The sequence below is a fragment of the Vidua macroura genome, chromosome 10, assembly GCF_024509145.1.
Source record: "Vidua macroura isolate BioBank_ID:100142 chromosome 10, ASM2450914v1, whole genome shotgun sequence".
Classification (NCBI taxonomy): Eukaryota; Metazoa; Chordata; class Aves; order Passeriformes; family Viduidae; genus Vidua; species Vidua macroura.
In genome coordinates this window covers 2,722,481-2,738,091 of record NC_071580.1, presented here as the reverse complement: position 1 = coordinate 2,738,091, position 15,611 = coordinate 2,722,481, and the positions used below count along the sequence as shown (strand labels likewise).

Sequence of the window (15,611 nt, the reverse complement as noted above, 5' to 3'; positions counted from 1 at the left end):
TGAACTGGAGACTTATTGCACTTAGGAGCGTTTTATTTAAGCCTCAGGATTAGGTGATGTGGCTTAAAACCAGGCCAGTTTATAAATGCTGCTAATTTACTACACTGGAAATGTAACTTACAGCTGTTCCTTGTGTTTTCCTTTGACTGATGGAGTTTCTCTGGGTTTCTAGATGGGCAAGAAGTTCAGTGGGCTGGAGATCACTCTGATTGTCCTCTTCACCGTGGTGACTATCATCGCCTGTGTCCTCATTGGGCTGCTGGCCACGGGGCAATCCGGAGTCCAATCTTCAGGTGAGAGCTTCCCATGGCTGCTGGAGGAGCAAAAACCCGAGTGGCATCTGGCTCAGGGGTTCCTGCTCTTATCATTATCCAAATGCTCTTATCATTACCCAGAGGTGAATCATGGCCAGTCCTTCCTGTGGATGATACAACCAGAGTTACCAGATATGAATGCAATAAATGGCATGAGTCAGGGTTTATTGTCGTGAAAAGTCTTTTATCTCTCCCTCCACTGCTTGGACTTTCTTTAGGAACATAGAGCTCAGATAATTTCAAATTTTGGAGTATTAAAAAAAAGATAACTCTGAAAAAAAATCTGCCTGATCTTTATGTGGGAGCGGCCAAATTGTGTGGAATATTATCATAATCCTAAAATCCCCCAGTGTTTCTTGCTGATGCACTGATAAATCAGCAAACCCTTGTGTTCCAGGGATGTGGTGCAGAGCACCTGCTTTACTTCCAGTCCCATTTTGTGTAATTCCATTCACACACAGGCACTGGAGCAAACAGCTTGGAGGTGAAAATGGCAGAAAAATAAAAAATAGTGCTTATACAAGGCAAACACCTCGGTGTTTTAGTAAAACTGCCCATCCAGACTAATATCTGCATATTTTTTCCTGTTTCTGTCATGAGCAGGAGTTTCCCTGAGCAAGAAGCACAAGTGCAGCTGATGCAAAGAGGCAAATCTGGGGGTGTGTGTCCATCTCAGCCCAGGGCACATCCCTGCACTTCACAGTCCTTGTTCCAGACACAAACAGCTCCCAAATACATGAAGTAACCTTCAGTGTTCCCTTTAATCACCTAAAGCTGCCCACCTGAAATTCAGGCCCACAAACCTGAAATCTAAAGGAGCATTTTAGTGGAGGTGCTTTTCCCTGATGCTCCAATTCCAGCTCCTGTGGAAAACTCTGGCTCAGGGCAAGGAGCACCATGACAGCACAGTTTAAGAAGAGGAAAGTTCTTCCAATTTTTAGTTTTGTATGTATTTTCAATGAAGCAGAGCACATTGACAGGAATCACTAAAAAGTGGACTAATGAAATAAAATTATCAAAATGACCTACATGCTCAAAAATTTACAGTGAAGTTTTCGTATCTGAAATAATTGTGTGCCATTTTCCAGAGGTAAAAATGAATCACAGAAGCAATGGTTGATAGTGATTTGGATCTCTGTTGTTGTTAGGGAAGCAGGCAGCAGAAGCAGGTGCCGGGTTCAGAGGGAATAAATTTATTCCTGCAGTTTAGAGATCCTGGTATTAACCCATTCCTTTATTTCCCTGACAGACTCAAACTCAGACTCAGATTCAGACTCAGACACAGACACAGACTTTCACCCACGATGTCAGAATACACCAGTAGCAGAGAGAATTGACTGCATCCCGGATCAATTAGCAACACAGGTCTGGTAACGTTCTGGAAAATACTAGAAAAGAAATTTCATCCCATAAAATCTCCTGCTTATTTATAAAAATGTCATTTGCCTCTACTAGATCATGTATTTCCTTAATCTGTTTAAATCTGTGATTTTCCCAGTGCTCGCAGGGGGGTTCCACTCCTGCACAACCATTGACTGGAGGTCTGATTTCTCTGGTTTGGGGAGAGGTGGCAGAAGTATTGGTCAGACATCAAGCAGCTAAAAGAGTCACCCTTGGTTTTTAAGAACTTTTTCTGAACGGTTTCATTTGGTGTGGTGGTCAAAAACTGGCATTTATAATAATTCAGAAATGACAGCCTTTGCTGAGATGTGCAGTTTTACAGTGTACAAGGTGTGGTCAGAGTTTCCTTTCTGAAGTTTCCTTTCAGACCCACTTTGGATTCCAGTTTGGTTGGGGTGTCTGAGAGAACAGAGTATGGAGAAGACCTTTAGCTTAAGAATTTCAGAGTTAAAATTCCCTGTGAAAAGCATCATCTCAGGCTGGGTGAGGCTTGGAGCAGCCTGGCATGGTGGAAGGTTCCCTGCCCATGGAAGGAGTTGGAATGAGAGGAGCTTTGAGGTCCCTTCCATCCCAAACCCTTCCATGATTTTATGATGCCCTTTATTTTTTAGTTCTTTCACATTGAGAACCTTTCCGTAATAGTTACTCTTGAATTTAATAATAATAATAATTTAATTTATTATTAAATTATTGTTTTTCATGTTTATTATGAATTTTCTTGCTTTCTCGTGGATGCCTTGATCTGGGGAGGAGCAGCTTAGGAGAAAAAAAAAAAACAAAAAAAAACCCAGTGGGATGTGGATTACTTCTGTCATTCACAGAGGTATAAAAATTGTTACCCAGCTGTCTGAACCTCGGAGGAAATTCCCACCTAATTCCAGAGCTGGCTGTTGTTAAAGCCTCTTGTGCCGTGGGTTTTTGTTATGATTTGTAGCTCAATAAAGTCCTGCAGGGGACAGGTTAGGAAAGGTTCAAATCGCAGCCTGTTCCTCACCTCTTCAGGCTCCTTCCCTGCCCCAGGAACAGGCAGAGCACTGCAGGAGCAGCCATGCAGACCCTTTGAAGCTGTAATCCCTGCCTTTGACACGGTCACCCCACCTGCAGGGCTGCACTCCTCAAGCAGGGAGGGGAGCAGTGGTGCTCTGGTTGCAGCTGCAAGGCTGGTGGTAGGAGAGAATTAAAAACGATCAAATCACAGCTCCCAGCAGAAAAGTAGATGCAGATTGCAACGCTGAGGGTGCCTGATCTGGAATTAGAGGTAAAAGAAATGATTTCTGAATATTAGTGAAGATCAGGCAGCAGATTTGACAGGGTTAGAGATAAATATCACCTTTACTCCATGAGGAAAGCCAGAATTCCATCCCAGTGATTCCATTCACTCCTGTGGACATTTTGCCCTGGAAGTGATTTGGTTGTGTCAGGCTGCACTAATGCAAAAATCTGGGAAACTGCAGGTTCTGCATTACCCTTCTGCAGTGGTTTGTGTTAGTGGTTTTCAGAATAAACAGCAGCTGGGAAAAATGGTTTGGCTAATCTACAAGGGTTAGTGTCTGCCTTGAGTTCCTTGGTCACTGAAGATGTCCAGGATGGAGACAGAAAATGAGTAGGATTGCATAAATGAGAAATAAATAGAAGAAAGAAAATTAAAGGAAGGAGGAAAGAAGGGAAAAAGAAGAGGAAGGCTAGAAGAAATGAAGAAAAGAGAAGAGGAAGGAATAGAGGAAGGAAAGTAAAATGAGGGAAGAGAGGAAGGAAAGTAAAATGAGGGAAGAAAGGAAGGAGAGAAAAATGAGGAAAGGAAGGAAGAAAGAATGAAAATAAAAATGAGGGAAGAAAGGAAGAGGAAGGAAGGAAGAAATGCATAAAAGAGAAAGGAAGAAAATAACAAAAGTAAAGAAATAGATATTTTTTATTTGATCATGTGGTTGGTGAAGATAGACTTGCTTGAAGAAGGAAGATATTTAGGATCCATTCACTGCTGTGGAAAATTGCCAGGAGGTCTGATCAGACAAGCAGAACACAGCAGTAAAACAAGAATTCCACTGAGCAGAGCTCGTGTAGGCCAGGCTGACACCTCTGAAAGCTCAGGGAAGGGGGAATTGTTGGTTTGGGCTTGGTTTCTGTGCTTTTCTTCCCAAAATCCCCCTCTGGTGAGGCCTCTGTGGATGCACAGAACAGCACATCTTGGTTCAGCACGTGGCCAGGCTCTTCTGTGAGTCCTTGGTGCTCAGTTCCTGCTGTACCCCAGTGTAAACAGCTTCCTCGTATCCAGGGTTATTCCTAATTAAGCTTTGGGTGCTGGTATCTATTGTGCTGCTTTTAGAGCCCCCAGCCTGGGATCACATCTTTATTTATAGCAGATGATTGCTTTTACAACAGGCTCCCCAGTGTCTCTGGTGAACTCTGCTCCTTCCTCTGTGCCAGGCACAGCCAATCCTCAGCTCCTGTGTTTACTTCCTTCTGCAGAAAGCTCAATATGCCACAAAAAATAGAAATCTGCCAGGATAAGATCCAGCTGGAAAAATATCACTGGACTGTGAAGGAACTGCTGAAAATAGTTGAGGAGTATTCAGGAGAAATAGCTGGGGAAAAGAAAATATTGCTTAGGAAGCTGGGAATGTGGATGCTTGAGCAGCCAGGCTGTAGGAAAATCAGTTTATTCTGCTTTTTATGGGATGGTCACTTGTCTGGGAAGGGAGAAGAGGATGGAAATAGCAAATCTGTTCTCATATTGAGGATATTCCCCTGTACATGAAGGAAATGATGTAAGGGGATCAAGCTGAGATCTCTGCAGTCCTGGAGGGCTCGGTGCTTCCTCTCCTTTACCCTGCAATCGTTTATGAATGGGAAATGGGGAGTTCTCAGGTGGCATCTGGGGAGGTGGGAGGTGAGCCTGGGTTTTTCACAGCCTTACAAAGGGCTTTGGGTGTCAAAGGGGGGAAAGTGAGTCCCTCCAGCTCTCCTCCAGCCCTTATTTTTGGCTTGGAACCTGATGGAAATGACAGCAAATGTTTTGTGAGCGGGTGAGTCTAAGACAGAGAGGAAAAGCATTCACCTGTTTGGTGGATCTGGGGTTCATTTTGGGTGGTTTTGAGTGATTTTTGTGCTGTGTAAAACCACTATCAAATAAATGCCCTGAGACTTCCCAAGCCAGTGGCTTTGTGAGCTCCCTCAGTGCTTCCTTCAGCACCTGCCTGATTGCTGGGCTGGAGCTGCCTTATCTTTTATCTGTCCAGACCCTCTGAAAATAATTTGACCTGCTCTGCCCAGTTTGGGCTCTCCAACCCCAAAACAAGGACAGCAGCAATGAAGGTTTGGGGTCATGTCCACCTATTTCAAGCTGCAGAGTATTTTAAATATTTATTACAAACACCAAAAGCATTTGAGCACAATCAGATGAAGGCAGAAAGAGCTTCTGGTAGTGGGGAGGTGAAAGTGAGGTTTGGAAGGCGTTCCTTTTGGAACTGGGTACTGAGATCACTGATGGAATTGCCCTTCACCCTCAGTGAGAGTTGTTTTGCCACTGTCCTTTGCCCTAAGTAATGAATAGGGGTTTAAGGAGAGAAAATGAGCGGAAACTTAGTGCTTCATTGCCCCAATCTTATCTCCAAAGATAAACCTCACACACAGAGCACATGGACAAGTTCATTTCTAACAGCAAAGCAAAGGAATTTCAGCTTTTTAGTGAATGTGTGCATAAAGCATGGTGCCACTACACTGAGACAGAGGCTTGAAAAATACATTTATTAAAAAAAATATTTATCTCAATTTGAGGTTATGCAGAAGCAGTCTAAATATTTCTGATACTGGAAAATTACATTAAAATGTAGGTATTATACACAATGTTCAATTATGCCTGTATGGATGTGTATTAGATGTTAATCCCATGATAAATTTCACCCCCTCTCCTGAGTGTGACTTTTGGTCACACCCTGCTGTATCTGTCACAGCTCAGATGTTTCAATAATTCTTTTTAAATATTTATTTCACCTATGGATCTTGTGGTCTTAAGAAAGAACACATCTCCAATAAGCAAGTTTACTCTGAATCCATAAAAAACCCTCTTTAGTGCTTTCTGTGCCACCACTGAGTTCACTCCATGGAGTTTTTCAACGGAGGGCTTGACCCGAGTGCAGAAATTATTAGGGTTTCTGGTGTTTGGGGTGAAATGTACACTTTAACTGGTTTGGTATGGGTCCATTTGTGCAACCCCAGCTGATCTGTGCCCCTCCTGTCCCTGCTCAGAGCACCTGCTCCCTCCGTGGCTGCTGCTGGAACCCCCAGAGCGACGCCAACGTGCCCTGGTGCTTCTTCTCCCCCAGCCACGGCTACCAAGTGCAGGGCTCCCAGAGGTCCACGAAGGCAGGTAAGCTCTGGGCTGGCCCCCAGCTCCCAGCCCCTGCTGTCCCATTCCACACAACACCTCGTGTTTGTCTCCCAAGGGTTTGAGGCCACCTTGGAGAGGCTGCCGTCCCCTTCCCTCTTCGGCAGTGACATCCAGACCGTGCTGCTGACGGCGGAGTATCAGACAAACAACCGCTTCCGATTCAAGGTCAGGCTTTGTCCTCTTCTGCTCCAAGGACCTGTTTTCTCTGCAGGATGTGGGGTTGCCTGTGCAGGGAGTGTGGGATTGATGCCTCTGGAGCACTCTCGTGATTCCCACTGAAGTTCTTTCATTGTCCTCCTTGCTGTTGCGATGCCTCAGGTTAACGGGGACTCGGCACGGTGGGAATTCTGCAGGAAAAATCACCGAGACCTCTGGAAAGCTCAGATTTTCTATTATCCACCATTTGTCCTCATCACAGGAAGATTTGGGGGGGATAAATGTGTTTACTTACTTTTTGTTTATGGCCCAATCACATCCCTCAATCATTTTGACAGACAATATTAGCTTTTCCAATGGTTTGTGTTTTCTATGGAGAGCTCAAGTCTGTGCCATGGATGTGGGGATACCAGTGGCTTGTGGGATTCTGAACCTTCTGTGGGAGACTTTGTCCTGTGGAGGGTTCCTGCTGAGCCAGGGAAACACAGAGTCAAATATTGTGAAGAAAATGGCTGAAAATGAGTAATTAAACTTGGAAGTGAATAACAATAAAAGCAGACTGGGATAAGGGTGGAAATACCCTGAATCAGAACTGTGGATAATGCTGGAAAATGCCCGTATTGAGGACTAATTAAAGGCCCAACGCTTGTGTTGTGTCCATGTGTGCAGATCACTGACCCTAACGCTCAAAGGTTCGAGGTCCCTCACGAGCACGTGAAGCCGTTCACGGGATCCGCGGCCTCCAGCCCCAACTACAAGGTGGAGCTGAAGCAGAACCCCTTCGGCCTCGTGGTGACCAGAGCCAGCAATGGCAGAGTGCTGTAAGTCCTGGTGGGCCTTCCTCGGTGACTCAGGGAGCCCCAGTGACATCTGGGAGCTGGTGGTGCCACACCAGATGCCACCTCTGAGGTGTCCTCTTGGACACAGATTCTACTTCTTCCCTCTTCTTGACTGGTGGACGTCCCTCAAGGACTCTTGGGATGGATTTGGGAACAAAGTCTGAGGTGGGGAGCTCTGTCTGAAGGGTTTCAGGTGTGGCTCTCTGATCACGTTCTCCCACTGCTGGTGAAATCTCAATATGGGGCATTCTTATTATCTGTGGGACACTTTGCCAGTCCTCTTTGCCAGACTCTTTGCTGATATAAATTCAAATCATGTGGGAAAATTCCTGATTGCCTTTTATCTTCTTTACCTTTTAACCTTTTTTTTTTAACCTTCCTTTACCATTTATCTTCTTTACTGCACTTGTCCTGAGGCCCTGAACCACCAAAATCAGGCTGCCCTTTACACCTGTGATATCCAAGGAGAGCTGGTTGTGTAAGGCTGTGTGTAAAATATTTAATGAACTTGAACATTGAGTTGTCTCATCCCATTTATGTTCTAAAAATAAGTAAATGAAACCAAACCCACCAAGCCACAGGTGTCCAAGTGCCCTGAGAGCAGGGCAGTGCCAGCATGAAGGTTCTCATTAAATCAGCCAGGAATGATTACCTGCCACAGGGCTGGGCCACTTGGATTAGTAAGGCTGCGAGTTGAATTAATTAAGGGTTGCTTTTTGCTCTTATTAGTATTGTTTTCTGGCTTGGAATCCTCTGCAATGATTGATTTGCAATTATAGAGGGCACAGAAGATGGACTTGGCAGTCAGCAGTGCCTGACTGATTAAACAGGTACAGGGAGGGGGATGAGACACCTGAGGGACCACACTGAAACAATTCTCTGGAATATTGTCTAAATTTCCTTAGGCTTTTGTTTAATTTCATAAAAGTGTTTGCATTTGGATTGCTAAAGAAAAAATGACAGTGATGTTGGACTCTGAGTTTGAGGATCTCAAAGGAAACTGTTGCTACTACGGGGTAAGGGCAGAGATAAATCCTTGATAAATTTCTTTGCACAAGGTTTGCACGGATTTTCCCCCACTCTTAAACAGCCCAGCAAAAGAGAGGCCTCTTTATAGAAGGACAATATGTTACAACAGTTCATTCCCAAAATCCTGGCTATTCAGATAAAGTCTGTGACCTTCCACCATCTTTTGTTCCACTTGAGGCCCCAAAGGAGAGCTCTGATTCCATCAACAGTCAGAAGAAAACCTGAAATATCTGGGTGGAGACCCGACTCTGCCACCCAGCTCCAGCTGCAAGGAGCAGAAGCAGTTCTTGCAACAACTCTTGGTAAAACTCTTCATTTTTTCCTTTTTTTTTTTTTTTTTTTTGCACTTTTCCACCAGGTTTAACACGACCATTGGCCCCCTGCAGTACGCTGACCAGTTCCTGCAGCTCTCCATCAAACTGCCCAGCAGCAACATCTACGGCGTGGGGGAGCACGTGCACAAGCAGTACAGGCACGATGTCAACTGGAAAACCTGGCCTATTTTCGGCAGGGACACTCCCCCCTCTGCAGTGAGTTTGGGGTTGTTTCCCCTCAGTCTTGGCAGTTCTGTCACCCAAACCTCTCGGGCTGTGAACACATCCATGAATTTCCCCTAAAGATTTTTCAGGCACTGCATGTTGTTGCTAAAAGCTCCGTGGTACTGATGGGTGTTCCCTGATTTTTATGTTGGTGTGCAGTGGAAAACCAGTGGATAAACTTTAATAGATGAGTCTTCAGCTTCTACTGATAATCAGAATAAATAACATACTCATAAATAACAATAAGCATTGCTGAGGCCAGTGTTCAGCTCAGATGGCCCAGGCTGCTTCAGCAACATCCTTGGAGCTCAAATTATGGAAAAAATTCTCCATAACAGCTGTTTCTTTCCAAGATAAAATTTATCTGTCAGCTGTTATTTGTTTCTAGAGCTTTCTGGCTGTCCCTTTATGAAACAATTTCTGTGACACCCAGTTTTTGATAATTGTAAAACTATTTTCACCATTACCTCAGCTTCATAAAGCAACTCCCTGCTTTTAGAGAGAACTTTCATTCTCCTGCATTAGGAGATAAATGGAGTGAAACCTGAGGGTGAGATGGTTGTATGTAGTTAATTAATAATCTGGAATTTGTACCCATTACCTTGAGATTTCTCCTCACTCTTTGCTCTGGATTGAAGATAGTTCTTAACTATATGACTCCACTGAGTGTAGACTCATTAATTGAAAATAACACTGAACAGCACCAAGTTAGGCTGATTTCAAATTGCTCAGGTTCTGTTTCTTGTGCATTTGAACTGAATTTGCTTTTTCAGGAGAAAAAGCACAACTCTTGCAACAATTGTTAGCATCTCTCAGGGGTTATGTTGCTAATAATAACAGCAGAAATAAAAAATTATTAGAAAGGAAATGAAAAACAAGCAAGGCACTCTCCTATTTCCATAGATTAGGCATCAAAATTATTGCCTTGTAGGATGAATAGAAATCTAGATTAGATGTAAAACCTGATGTGTGGTGAAAGGGGGTGGAAGCACCTCTCAAGTTCTTGATGAGCACATTTATTCCCCAGAAACAGAGCTGCAATATCTGCCAGCTTTCCTGGAGATCCTTCAGATCTGTTATCTATTTATTGGGTAAATTCTTGTTTTAATGGAAAATAAAGGAGGATAACACCAAGAAAAACAGAACATATAAAACAGGGAAGTGTCAGGATTTAAATTTCTTCAGTTTTCTCTGTTTTGAGATGTTTTGAGTTCTAGCCATGATATATTTTGAAATATTCCAGAACAGATCCTGTTATTAGACGTTAATCAGCTTACCTGTTCCCTTTATTATTTTAGGCAATGGATAATTTATATGGAGCTCACACTTTCTTCCTGTGTCTGGAAGACAACACTGGAGCCTCCTTTGGTGTTTTCCTGATGAACAGCAATGCCATGGGTAAGAAACCTTTCTCTGGGGCTCTGAGCAGTGCAGTTGAATTTCTTTTGAAACGATCTTTTGGATTGCAATAAAAGCTGAGCTGATGTAAGTGTTCCTTCTTAAAAACACCCCCCAAAATCTGAGGGCAGTTATTACCCTGTGTCTAATAATATTTCAAATACAAATAGTGAGGAGCTCCCAGTTAAGTGGAGGATTCTGATGGAAATCTGAGGGTCAGGAACTTATCCAAAGGCTGTACAGGTCTGCACTGGAATAAGAGACTGAATTTGGAGTGAACAACATTGGAAGTAAATGTCCTTTAATCCCTTCAGATAACTGTATTTATATTTACGTTTACTGAGCACATCTTTGGGCTGGAAAGTTTTACTAAAAATTCAGAGAGAAAAGGTTGAACCATTGGATTTCCTCTGATTCTCTTCTCTGTAGGATACAAAGGAATGGAAATAGGGACACATAAAGAGTTGTCTGATTTCCCCTTATTTGCAAGTTCAATTCATGATTTAGGGTTCTTTAGGCATTTTGTGGTTTTTACTTCAGTAAATTCTCTAGCCATCAATTAGAAAAGTTATTTTAGAATTTCCCGTGCTTCAGAACTGTTTTTGTGCACTCTTGTCTGGCAGAGTTTGTGGTGCAGCCTGCTCCAGCAGTGACCTACAGAACCATTGGAGGCATCCTGGATTTCTACATCTTCCTGGGGAACACCCCAGAGCAAGTAGTCCAGGAGTACCTGCAGGTACCTTTACCCACAGGGATTATGCATTGGACAGATTTTTTCAAAGTGCTTGGAATTTATTTTAAAATATTTTTTTTCTCTGGGTGCCAGAAAGGATGCATGTTTGAGGCCCAAGAGCTCCAAAATACATAAATCTGTAATTTACACCGTGGCCATTAGGGCTGGAGATGGTCTCTAGAATAATTTATGTTTCCTTGCTCTTGTCATGAGGACAAATTCCTGTTCATATGGCAATATTATGGGATAGAGTGTGTTTACAGGATACCTGGATTTTACGATCACAAGATTTCACTGAGTGTCCTTTGCACTTCTTGAGATCTGCCTCGGTTCCAGTGATACCTTAAAGAATGGTCATTGTCCCAAAATACCAGTATTTATTAAAATAAATAAATAATAGGGAAAAAATATTGCATTTAGGAGTGGGCTATTGGAGAAGATTTGAGAAATGTGGTGATGCCTTGTTGGGGCTACCTAAAAACAGAGGCCAGACAAAATCAAGAGAATAAATGTTTGTTGAAGAGCCTTCAGGTACATTGAGGGCAGACCAAGCCCAAAAATGGACCACGAGTCACAGGTTTCACATTTTTATGAGTTTGGTCCATTTGCATATTGGGGGTTAATCTCCCAATTCCAGCTTCAGGTGATGAAGTCATTGACCCCCAGTTTGCTCCCCCAGCTCACTTTTGTTCCCATCTCTCTGGCCTGAGGCACTGAGGTGTCCTTGATTGCCAGGCCTGGAGAGGAATTGTTGTGTCTGCCCCAAATGGGGAAGCAGCAGCTGACACTGGGTGTGGAGTTCAGAGTTACACACCAAAGAACTGCAGGGTTACACATGGATGGAAAATAGAAAAGCTCAGATCCTGAGGATTTGATGCAGGGAAAGCAGATGAGGAGACACAGGGTGTCCAGCAGCACGTGGGGTTTTTGTTTTCCCCTCTCAGCTTGTGGGACTGCCAGCACTCCCTGCCTACTGGAACCTGGGATTCCAGCTCTGCCGCTATGGATACACCTCCCTGGCTGAGGTGAAGGAAGTCGTGGAGAGGAACAGAGATGTTGGCCTGCCCCATGTGAGTATGGGGTTTGAGAGCACCCTGAGATCCTACAACTGGCTCGTTTTCCATGAGCTTGGATAGGGAAACATGTGGTGTCAAAGGTTTTTGTGCATTTTAATGTTAGCCCCATTATCAGAATGTTGGATGGGGGGTGGGTTAACTGCAGGTAGATTTATTCAAACACTTCCTTGTGATTTTCTTTTATTCTTTTCAACTGTGTCCATTTTCCTTCTCTTGAAACACTTTTTTATTGTCCTATGGACAGTTATGGAACCATATATTATTCTTAATTGACAGTCAAAGGCAAAGTAGAATTAACTTTTAAAATTAGACTTCGGGGGCCATGAACCTGATGTCTTCAACAGAATAAAAATACCCTGATATTCAGCTAATATTTGGGAAGAAAGTGGACTAATAAAAATTGTTACCTATCACTTATGGAAAAGCTGAACTCCCTTCTCTTTCAGGATATCCAAGTCATTGATATTGATTATATGGAGAACAGGAAAGATTTTACTTATGACAAAGTGAAATTCAAAGACCTCCCTCAATTTGCAGCTTATTTGCATGACCATGGACAAAAATATATCATCATATTGGTAAGCACTTAATTACTCCTTTTTTTCCCTTGAGTACACTTTAATTACAGTTATTTATTATTATTATTTACTTATTCTCTGTAATTACTTCATTTACAGCCTGTAATAATGGATGGAATATCCTGATTTCTGTTTTTCTTTGTTGTTTTCTAATTTCTTTAGGATCCTGCTATTAGCACCCAAAAGCTGGCTGATCAAAGTCCCTATGGAAGCTACGTCAGGGGGATGGAGAGAAATGTCTGGGTTAATGAGTCAGATGGAACAGCATTGGTTGGGGAGGTAATTGTGGTTTTACACATCTGAATTTGATCTGTTGTCACTGTTGTGATTTACTTTAGCTCAGGGGACTTATCCATCAGGGAGAGCAAAGTTTGTCAGGTCTCTTGTAGACTATGATTACTCTCAACCTTTCTTAGCTCTTTTTTCAATTGTTTACATTCAAAAGGTATTTTTCATTGATTCTACATCAAAATGAATATTTTTTTTTAATTTTAATTTTTTAAATAAAAGTAGAACTAAAATAGCAATTTAAATTACACTTGCTCACAATAACCCTATTTTTTTTTTTACATTAACACTAACATTTTTTTACATTAAAGGGTAGTTTGAAGGCTCAAGGGACATTTCATCAACCAGCTCCTATTTATTTCCAGTAGCAACTGAAGAGCCAGATCCCACATTATCCTTTTCATTTATAATCTTAACTTCTATTGAGAATTTTCTCAGCACCCTATTGCTCCTTGTAGGACTCACAAGAAAAGCAATTGAAAAATTTGAAGTTAAGAAATTCATACTCTGTGTTCTTCAACCTCCCATCCCACCTGAGCAGGTCTGTGACCCTATGACAGTTTTTTAATCTCATTTAAAGTTTCATTAATTATTTTCCTTTGAATATTCCAGGTGTGGCCAGGGGAAACTGTGTTCCCAGACTACACCAGCCCTGAGGCCACGAACTGGTGGGCGAACGAGTGCAAACTGTTCTATGACATAGTGCCCTATGATGGAATATGGATTGTGAGTAATTCAGGGTTTTTATTTTTATTTTTAAAATATAAGTGATAGCAGATGTTTATTACATTGAATTTTTATTGGATTGAAAGGTATTTTTACGATCAGAAAGGAGATGTTGAAGAATAGCTACTAATGATTCCTTAATTATTCCTTAAATAGCTATCAGTGACAGAATAGAGTGGAAGACTTTTTTTAGGGAAATGTACTTAAGGTAACTTTATTACATCCCACATCTTTCCTTTCCAGGATATGAATGAAGTGTGCAACTTTGTTCAAGGCTCAAAAAAAGGTTGTGCAGAGAATAAGTTAAACTACCCTCCTTACACTCCCAGTAAGTTCAGCTACTTCAATCAGAATAATAAAATATCAAATAAAATGTTAATTGCCTTCAAGGATACAATGTGATTTTTAGTGTAGTTCTTATGGGTGGGGTTTGCACATCCTATTGACAGAAATTATTTATGTGCTTGTATTTGTGTACTTCAGGTGTGGTTTCTAGAACTGCCTCTTTTTTCTCATCAAATAAATACTGGATATTGTCATTGCCTTAATTATGTCTGATAATGCAATGATCCTCTTGCACTGTCAGGAGTTTTTCAGATATTTGCAGAACTAAAATGAAGTTCATAGTTTGTATTAACAGTAGATTTAAGTAACCTTTGCCAGCGTGCTGTCAGATGGTGATTCAGGAATTTAGAGCACAGCTCCCAGTTCCTTGGATGGGTGCAAAGCTCAGGAGTGGAAATACCACAGGACAAACCAACAACCAAGAGCAGCATTTTGGTTTTGGAGCAATTAAATTGCCTGAGTGGAAGAATAAAGAGGAAAAAAAGGCTTGGATATCATAAATGTGCATTAAAGATTGAAAATATTAATAATAAAAATGTATCTTACCAGTGCTATTTGTATTCCTTCCTTCAAGGGATTCTCGACCAAGTCATGTACTCCAAGACACTTTGCCTGGATGCAGTGCAGAGCTGGGGCAAGCAATATGATGTCCACAATCTCTATGGATATTCCATGACCCTATCCACTAGGAAGTAAGGAATGCATCCCAAAATCCTGCAGAACGGTTTCAGAACAGTCCATGACCTGTGTTTTCCAAACCACCACGAGACGTGACTGCTAAAGGAAGGAGATTCCTGGAAAATGCTGCGTTACGTTTGAGCCAATTTAGCCAAGGCAAAATCCACAGCCTGGAGTTGGCAGGAAAAGCCACAAATTGCCAGAGCTGTGTAAAGAGATTATTTCACATGAATATCTTGAGCTTTGCTAAAACACACCTGCAAAGGAGTCCCCATCCTTGGGATGAATAATCAGTGCAAATTGGTGTAAATCTGATTTGTTCAGAATTATCAGTGCCTGAGTTGTCTTTTCCTCTGTGTAATTCCAGCCTCATTCCTTTCCAGAGCCATCGAGACGGTGTTTCCAGGAAAGAGAAGCTTCCTGATCTCGAGGTCCACTTTTGCAGGATCAGGAAAGCACGGGGGACACTGGCTGGGGGACAATGCAGCCACGTGGGACCAGCTGAGATGGTCAATCCCTGGAATGCTGGAGTTTAACCTCTTTGGAATTCCTTATGTAGGACATCAGTTTGTGCCATCCTTTCAAAACAGAGAACAGATTATCTAACCAAGCACTCTCGAAATAACCACTTACATTGGCATGGCAAAATTAACCCTTTTCAGGAATCTCCTTTGAACATTTCTTTTCAATTATCAATTTTTGCTTTAGGCTGTTTGATTTTTGTGGCTGTGCTGACATAAAAGTGGGTAACAAACTTATTATCTTATATATCCCAATCTACCTTTTATTTTAGTAATTTTTAAACACCAGTGAGGGATGTGAAGCAATTCCTGGTTTTCTTATCATTTCAAATTAGAGACATCCACTTAGAAGGGAAATAGCCAGAATCCTTTTTATAGTTTAAATTTGAATGGCTTTGAAGCTTTTTTCCCATTCTGTGCATGTGATCACCAAACAGGAAGGTAAAATTTGGAAGAAGCAGAATGATGGGCAGTGTTCGTGAGGGCTCAGTTTAATTTTTTGGACAGCATAGCTGGATTTGGGAGAGGAAAGTTACAAATATCTTGTACCTTTTGAGGTGCACTGTACATCCAACGCATTCTGATTTTTTTTATTTTCTATTT

General features: G+C 42.1%; 1 protein-coding gene across 2 annotated transcripts in view; it reads left to right on the top strand.

Moving 5' to 3' along the window:
* The first annotated feature begins 172 nt into the window (after window positions 1-172).
* Window positions 173-15,611, top strand: part of SI (sucrase-isomaltase) — a 42,294-nt gene continuing 26,855 nt past the window's right edge. The window contains exons 1-15 of one of the 2 annotated variants that reach the window (XM_053986141.1): window positions 173-293; window positions 1,606-1,679; window positions 5,961-6,081; window positions 6,158-6,267; window positions 6,928-7,079; window positions 8,485-8,656; window positions 9,964-10,063; window positions 10,687-10,799; window positions 11,741-11,866; window positions 12,319-12,450; window positions 12,613-12,729; window positions 13,351-13,464; window positions 13,708-13,792; window positions 14,384-14,501; window positions 14,871-15,042. In XM_053986141.1, coding sequence (XP_053842116.1) covers window positions 173-293; window positions 1,606-1,679; window positions 5,961-6,081; window positions 6,158-6,267; window positions 6,928-7,079; window positions 8,485-8,656; window positions 9,964-10,063; window positions 10,687-10,799; window positions 11,741-11,866; window positions 12,319-12,450; window positions 12,613-12,729; window positions 13,351-13,464; window positions 13,708-13,792; window positions 14,384-14,501; window positions 14,871-15,042 — 1,827 coding nt within the window. Of the gene's footprint in view, window positions 294-1,599; window positions 1,680-5,960; window positions 6,082-6,157; window positions 6,268-6,927; window positions 7,080-8,484; window positions 8,657-9,963; window positions 10,064-10,686; window positions 10,800-11,740; window positions 11,867-12,318; window positions 12,451-12,612; window positions 12,730-13,350; window positions 13,465-13,707; window positions 13,793-14,383; window positions 14,502-14,870; window positions 15,043-15,611 lie in introns of both variants that reach the window. The other variant, XM_053986142.1, reaches the window with a different exon arrangement.